This window comes from Mandrillus leucophaeus, unplaced genomic scaffold, assembly GCF_000951045.1.
Source record: "Mandrillus leucophaeus isolate KB7577 unplaced genomic scaffold, Mleu.le_1.0 Scaffold870, whole genome shotgun sequence".
In the NCBI taxonomy this organism is placed as follows: Eukaryota; Metazoa; Chordata; class Mammalia; order Primates; family Cercopithecidae; genus Mandrillus; species Mandrillus leucophaeus.
In genome coordinates this window covers 223,294-230,731 of record NW_012109475.1, presented here as the reverse complement: position 1 = coordinate 230,731, position 7,438 = coordinate 223,294, and the positions used below count along the sequence as shown (strand labels likewise).

Here is a 7,438-nt window from a genome sequence, read left to right as displayed (position 1 = left end):
CACGCCTGCAGGGTTTAGTCTCCGGGGCTGCTTAGGTGGGCTCCAGGAACCGGGAATCTCTAATCCTAGACAACCCGATGGGCAACTCCACCAGTGCTACGGAGCCCTTGGAAACCCGCGGCAGCTGCGCTACTCCACTTCCAGGCGCCCTGCGCGGCGGCGTTTGGCCGTTGCCATGGAGACTGGTAATGGCCCCGCCTCCACACCGAAAAACAGGCCGGAACCACATAACCCAGAAGGCTGTGCGCAAGTGTCGCGCGCGTATTGGGCCAATATGAGCTGTGGGGGCTGGACTTCCGGCGTTGAGACTGTCACTTGGCTGCTCGCGTGAGGCCACCCCGGTGGTCTGGGCTGTGGCGCGCGGGTCGGGGCCCGAGACTGGCGGCGAGGAAGGTACTGACCGCGAACAGCTGGCCGCGCCCCCAAGCCTCGGTATCTTCGAGTATGACGTGGGCGGCCTGGGGGCGGTCGGGCCCCGGCGGGAACCACGCATTCTCCCGCCTTGCGGAAGCCCCGGAGGCAGCACACTGGGCATTCTGCGCCCATGACTGCGGGGGAGGCTGAGGCGCGGGGCAGCCGCGGGACGCTGCGGGCGGGGATGGCGGTGCCGGGTGGTCCACGCCTCTCTCCCCGCCCAGCTGCGGGATTCGGTGGCAGCGCTGACAGACCCGCGTCGGGGAGGCGGGGAAGCCCCTGCTCCCACAGACCGCGCCCCCACGGAGGGAGGCCGCTTCCTAGACCTCGCCTCGTTGTCCTTCCTCTCCCTGCCCTGGGGGGTTGCGGGGGTCAGTGCAAACCCCTGTGTCCAGGGCACCGGTGGGCTCCCGACTTCCGGCAGTCAGGGGGCTGAGGTCCTGAAGGAAGCTCCGAGGGGAGAGTCCTGCGTGTGCAAAACCTGGGAGGGGAGCCGGAGCCCAGGAGCTTCTGGGACTGAGCGCTCTCGATGTGGAGCTGGGGGAGAGGGGACGTGTGTGGCTGCAGTAGCAGGCGAGGAGGTGGGTTTTTTCTCGGGGGCGTCGGGTTTTGAACAGAATCAGGACATCCTCTGAGTTGGGGTTTTAAAACGGTTCCGCCGTTTGTTGCGTGGAGAACAGACATGCAGGGGTGTCGGCATGAAGGGAAGAACTGACTGCCACAGTCTGGGCAGCAGTGGAGGTGAGCGGCCAGGTGAATTCTGGTGGATCTGCGGATGCATCAGGTGTGGGCTGTTTGAAGAACGAACTGCTCCATGTTGTTCAGCCTGAGCGCCTGGAAGAAGGGAGCTGCTGTAGACAGAAAGGAAACTTGAAGGGAAAGCAGGTTTCCTTCGGGGAAAGATCAGGAGTCTGGGATGTTCTAGGTTGGTCATGTCACTGGACCTGACGTTGTTGGTGTCCTGGGCTGAGGACAGGGTCTATGAACTGTACTGAGGAAGGTGATGAACCGATGAGCAGTCAGGCGTGGGCAGTTACAGCTTGAGGGTAAGAAAAACTGGCTGGGGTGCCTGAGGCTATCAGGGGAGGAGTTTGGCAGGTGACTGAGTAGGAGAGGGTGGTGGCAATGTGGGAAAGCGAGGGGGCGCCGAGATCGAGACCATCCTGGTTCACACGGTGAAACCCCGTCTCTATTAAAAATACAAAAAAATTAGCCGAGTGTGGTGGCAGACGCCTGTGGTCCCAGCTACTCGGGAGGCTAAGGCAGGAGAATGGAGTGAACCCCGGAGGCGGAGCTTGCAGTGAGCCGAGATCGCGCCACTGCACTCCAGCCTGGGTGACAGAGCAAGACTCCGTCTCAAAAAAATAAGAAGAAGAAATTGAGGGGGCGCCATGTGGAGGGAGGAAGGGATTGAGTTCCTCTGTGTTCACGGGTTCTTGGGGCTGCTCCCCTATGATGACTGGTGGGGTCATCCAGTTCCTCAGGCTGGATGAGCAGCCTGGAAATGTCAGGCAAGCACAGCAGGGGAAGGTCTCAGTCATGGGCATGCCTGGGGTGTCCACAGCTGGGACTTACACCGTTACTTATTACAAAAGCAAGAAGGGCCATGGGGAGGGTCATGAATGGTCATGCTGAGTCATGAGTGGATACTTGCCGCTGCCCTTGGTGTGGCAGCTAAGGGCCCAGCCAGGGCTTGCTCTAGCCCGCTGGTGTAGTGGGGAAGTCAAGAAGCCATCTGGGGCCTGGACCAGGAGGGCAGAGGGGAAGGGTCCCAGACAGGTGAGGGAAGTGCCACCTGAATATAACCCCGGGGTGGAACCCAGGGAAGGCGGGACACTAGGGGAGGTGACTGTTGGGATGGGGAGCTTGGTCCTGGCTCACAGCCATACCTTAGACCATGCCTACCTCTACCTCCCTGCTATTTTAGGACCTGATGGCCTTCGAGGATGTGGCTGTGTACTTCTCCCAGGAGGAATGGGGGCTCCTGGACACAGCGCAAAGGGCCCTGTACCGCCACGTGATGCTGGAAAACTTCACACTTGTGACCTCACTTGGTAAGACCCTGGGTGCTCCATGAAAAGTGCACTTGGTGACCATCTGACCTGCCAGGACTGCCTCTTCACTTCCCTCCTGATTGATGAGCAGGATCAAATCTTCTGGCTGGGGCCATGTGGAGCAGGGGTCCGGTCCTGTAGAGATGCAGTTTGGTTGGGTCAACCACTCCCTGCGGCCCTGTCCAGCTGTGGCCTCTCCCATGCCTGGGCTCAGTCCCCTTCCTTTGGTGCTCTGGGCACAGTTGCTGCTCTGAGGACACATGAGCTATTCCTATGAGCCCCTTGCCCTGTGCCATCTTTAGATTCTCCCAGTTGCACAGATAACTGTCTATTTCCATGAAGCCCTGACTCCTGCTCTCTGTTGAGAGGTGGGCTGTCTTCACCTGGGGCTCCTCTTCACAGGACTCTCCACCTCCCGACCTCATGTGGTCATCCAGCTTGAGCGTGGCGAGGAGCCCTGGGTTCCCAGTGGAAAGGACATGACCCTGGCCAGGAACACCTACAGGAGGCTCAATGCTGGTGAGCGGGAGCTCAGGGTGGGGTGAACTCAGGACCAACCTGTGGCCAAGCCCATGTCCCTGCATTTCTAACTCTGGAAACATATCCTCCTCTCTTGCCTCCCATCTGACTCCCTTCTCTTCCATCATCCGCCTCTCCTGGAGGCTGCTGCCTTAATAGGTGCCCTTGAAGGGAGAGCTCCAAGGGCACAGGAGCTGGGTTCACACAGAAGGGCCTACCCTCAGCTGGGCTGTGTGGCCTTGAACCCTCCACAACTAGCGGCCATTATTGATAGGTCATTTATTTATCCCATCATTCATCTTTGTATTCATCAAAGTTTCTTGAGGGCTTGCAGGCACTGTAGACACAGCCTTGACCAGGACACTCATGGTCCTGCCTTCGTGGGGCTGATGGTGCCAGAGGAGAGGCAGTGAGTAAGTAGGGTTCAGGAGTACAGTCTAGAGCATTGGATGGAGGTCATTGCAAGAGCAGGTTTGGGAGTGGGTGCCTGAGACAGGGCACCAAGGGAGAAGGCAGTGAGCTATGGAAAGGGAGGGGGTGGAACAGCCAGTGTGGAGACCTGGGTGGCATGCAGCAGCTGCTCAGGTGTTCTCAGCTTCACATCCTGGGTGTCTGGGGGCTGCCACCTTGATCATGGGAGTCCCCACTGCAGTCAGTGCCATACGTGTCAGGGCAGATACTTCCTCAAAACCCCAGCCCCTCCTGCAGGGCCGGCCTTGCCTCTACTTTTCCCCTAAGCTTTTGTGTCAGCCCCCCTGCCCCGGTTCCTTCTTGCCTGTCCACTCAACCTGCCCTGGTCCTCTTCTAACCAGGAAGCCCCCAGCAACCACCGTTTCTCTGCCTTTAGGTTCCTGGAGTGTGGCAGAGGATGGAGATGTTTCTGGAGAATGGCCACCAGCTTTCCCAGATACCCCACCTGGGATGACTACTAGCGTCTTCCCAGTTGCCGGTGCCTGCCACAGTGTAAAAAGCCTGCAGCGACAACGGGGTGCCTCCCCATCTCGGGAGAGAAAACCCACAGGGGTGTCGGTGATCTACTGGGAGAGACTCCTGCTAGGCTCGGGCAGTGACCAGGCCAGCATTAGCCTGCGACTGACCTCACCACTCAGGGCCCCCAAGAGCAGCCGGCCCAGGGAAAAGACCCTCACAGAGCACCCGGTGCCTGGGAGGCGGCCCAGGACGCCTGAGCGGCAGAAGTCATGTGCACAGGAGGTCCCTGGGAGAGCCTTCGGGAATGCCCCGGACCTGAAGGCCGCCAGTGGTGGTGGGGATCGCAGAATGGGTGTGGCTTGGCAGGAGCCTCAGAGACTCCTCGGTGGCCAGGAGTCCTCGACCTGGGATGAGCTGGGCGAGGCTCTCCCCGCTGGGGAGAAGTCCTTCGAATGCAGGGCGTGCAGTAAAGTGTTCGTGAAGAGCTCCGACCTCCTCAAGCACCTACGCACCCACACCGGGGAGCGGCCCTACGAGTGCGCCCAGTGCGGCAAGGCCTTCAGCCAGACGTCGCACCTGACGCAGCACCAGCGCATCCACAGCGGCGAGACGCCCTACGCCTGCCCCGTGTGCGGCAAGGCCTTCCGGCACAGCTCCTCACTGGTGCGGCACCAGCGCATCCACACGGCCGAGAAGTCCTTCAGCTGCTCCGAGTGCGGCAAGGCCTTCAGCCACGGCTCCAACCTCAGCCAGCACCGCAAGATCCACGCGGGCGGGCGTCCCTATGTCTGTGCACAGTGTGGCCGCCGCTTCTGCCGCAACTCGCACCTGATCCAGCACGAGCGTACGCACACGGGCGAGAAGCCCTTCGTGTGCGCGCTCTGTGGTGCCGCCTTCAGCCAGGGCTCCTCGCTCTTTTTGCACCAGCGCGTGCACACAGGCGAGAAGCCCTTCGCCTGCGCCCAGTGCGGCCGCTCCTTTAGCCGCAGCTCCAACCTCACCCAGCACCAGCTCCTGCACACGGGCGAGCGGCCCTTCCGCTGTGGGGACTGTGGCAAGGGTTTCGCCAAAGGCGCTGTGCTGCTGAGTCACCGGCGCATTCACACGGGCGAGAAGCCCTTCGTGTGCACGCAGTGTGGCCGCGCCTTCCGTGAGCGCCCGGCTCTCCTGCACCACCAGAGGATCCACACCACAGAGAAGACCCATGCGGCAGCACCAGACTGCACCCCCGGGCCAGGTTTCCTTCTGGCGCGACATCGGAAGGTGCGCCGGGGAGGGATGCCAAGCCCAGTCCTGAAGCCAGCGAAGGTCTGAGGTCCTAGCTCGCAGCCCCACCCTTTCCTGGCCTTCTGTGAATCCCTTCCACAGCTAAAGGGTCGGTGTGCTCTTCAGATCCACGATGGGAAAAAAACCCTGTGCCTGAGAGTCAGGGACGAGGGAGACCCTTTGGCTGTGGTTCCATTTGCAGGTGGGGACAGGATTTGCCAGTTTAGCCATAGCTCACACCTCCATCCCCAAAGAGGTAACACTGCAGAAACATCAGAGGGAGGACATGTCAGCTGGAACTCTGGTGGGGCTGAGGCTGCAGCTGGGGCCATAGGAGGCCGGCAAAGGCAGCACTGCATAGTGGTGCTACTTCATGTGTTATGAGAGTGGATGCTGAGGTGAGGGGGATGCGGACATGGGGTAGGGGTGGCCCAGAGAAACTTACCACATCTGCATACAAACTGGCCGCTGGATGGACTCTGAGGACATTTTCCCCCTGAGGCCTCTGTTCAAGTCTTCCTGGGGGCCATCTCAGCAGACAGGAGACTACCGGGGACTGGGGATCAGGGTGTGGTCTGTGAGTGTCAGCCGCCTCCTCTGGGAAACAGAAACGCTTTGGGTCAACTCAGCCTCATGTTTGCAGATGCTGGGCGAGATCCTAATGAGAGTCAATGTGTGCTCAGCTCCAGGGCTGTGCTCTGGTCAGCCAGGTGTGAGGGCCTGGCCTGCGGTCACACACACAGCCGACTCAGGAGAGGGATGCCCGTGGTTCTCAGCACTGGAAGGACAAATCTAGGATGCTGGCTTTCCAGTGGCACTCGTTCAGGTTTTCGTCCAAGTCTCAGCTTGGCCAATGCCTGTCACTGACTCGTTTACCAAAGTCGATGTGAGGAGCAGACTACAACGGTGGGGACAGTGATAGCTTCAGAGCTGATAAGGTGGAGCTGCTCATTTCTGCTGGGTTTGGTGGCCATTCCCCACCCCCACCCCCTCTATCTCACCTTTCCCGTGTTATGCCTCCTCAATTAGAGGCTGGACAGAGAGCTGAATAGGAAGGACTTGCCATTACCTAAGGCAATGTGTGACTGCCCCACCCCAGTGTGATGGGCCTGTATGGCAGAGACAAAAGGGTAGACTGGGGGTCATTTACTTCCTGTGGCCTTAAGCCTACTAGGCCCCATCCCTACCTGGGACCTCACCTCCAAGGAAATTAATGGTCTTTTCAATGGGGAAGAAAAAAAAAAACAACTAGCATTTGCAATTTAAAATAGATGTAGTTTCCTTTACAGCCTCCTGTCTGTATTCCAGGGCATGGTTCAGTTGTTTGTTTGTTTTTGAGACAGAGTCTCAAGGCAACTCTTGTTGCCCAGGGTGGAGTGCAGTGGCGCAATTTCGGCTCACCGCAACCTCCATCTCCCAGGTTCAAGTGATTCTCCTGCCTCAGCCTCCTGAGTAGCTGGGATTACAGGCACCCGCCACCATGCCCAGCTAATTTTGTATTTTTAGTAGAGACAGGGTTTCACCATGTTGGGCCAGGCTGGTCTCAAACTCCTGACCTCAAGTGATCAGCCCACCTTGGCCTCCCAAAGTGCTGGGATTAGGGGCATGAACCACTGTGTTTGTTTTTTGATACAGCATTTCAGTCTGTCGCCCAGGCTGGAATGCAATGGAGCGACTCCCCTTTGCCTCCTGGGTTCAAGCCATTCTCCTGCCTCAGCCCCTCCAGTAAGCTGGGATTACAGGCTTGCGCCACAACACCTGGCTAATTTTTATATTTTTAGTAGAGACGGGGTTTCACCATGTTGGCCAGGCTGGTCTCAAACTCCTGACCTCAAGTGATCGGCCCACCTCGGCCTCCCAAAGTGCTGGGATTACAGGCGTGACCCACCACACCTGCCTACATACCATGATTTTAAAGTTGCAGCTGTTTCCTATTGCTTGTAACTCAGTTGTTTTTCCAATGGTAACCAGTTTCTGTTTCAAACTGAAAGGTGCATGAGGGGTGAGTTCTTGTATTAGTCTGTTTTGTGTCACTATAAAGGAACACCTAAGGCTGGGTAATTTATAAAGAAAGGATTAATTGGCTCATGGTTCTGCAGGATGTACAGCCATGGCACCAGCGTCTGCATGGCTTTTGGTGGGACCTCAGGAAGCTTGCAATCATGATGGAACATGAAGGAGGAGCTGGCATATCACATGGCAAGACAGGAAGCAAGAGAGAGAAGGGAGAAGTGTCACACACTTTTTTTTTTTTT

At 58.3% G+C, this 7,438-nt stretch overlaps 1 protein-coding gene across 3 annotated transcripts; it reads left to right on the top strand.

Moving 5' to 3' along the window:
- The first annotated feature begins 277 nt into the window (after positions 1-277).
- ZNF324B (zinc finger protein 324B) lies at positions 278-6,447 on the top strand. Of its 3 annotated transcripts, none has more exons than XM_011969070.1 (4): positions 278-393; positions 2,342-2,468; positions 2,871-2,987; positions 3,835-6,447. In XM_011969070.1, exons 2-4 carry the CDS (start codon positions 2,348-2,350, stop codon positions 5,229-5,231), a joined length of 1,635 nt encoding a protein of 544 aa, XP_011824460.1. In that variant the 5' UTR covers positions 278-393; positions 2,342-2,347; the 3' UTR covers positions 5,232-6,447. The 3 variants fall into 3 exon arrangements, with proteins under 3 accessions (XP_011824460.1, XP_011824462.1, XP_011824461.1); XM_011969072.1 differs by having other exon boundaries at positions 314-432; positions 3,835-5,471; XM_011969071.1 differs by having other exon boundaries at positions 314-442; positions 3,835-5,471.
- The last annotated feature ends 991 nt before the right edge of the window (positions 6,448-7,438 follow it).

Excerpts from the sequence above, each read along its gene's own strand:
- ZNF324B (XM_011969070.1), top strand. The coding sequence starts at position 2,348 with ATGGCCTTCGAGGATGTGGCTGTGTACTTCTCCCAGGAGGAATGGGGG. Across the intron at positions 2,469-2,870 it reads CACACTTGTGACCTCACTTG|GACTCTCCACCTCCCGACCT; the intron begins GTAAGACCCTGG and ends TCCTCTTCACAG. Across the intron at positions 2,988-3,834 it reads CTACAGGAGGCTCAATGCTG|GTTCCTGGAGTGTGGCAGAG; the intron begins GTGAGCGGGAGC and ends CTCTGCCTTTAG.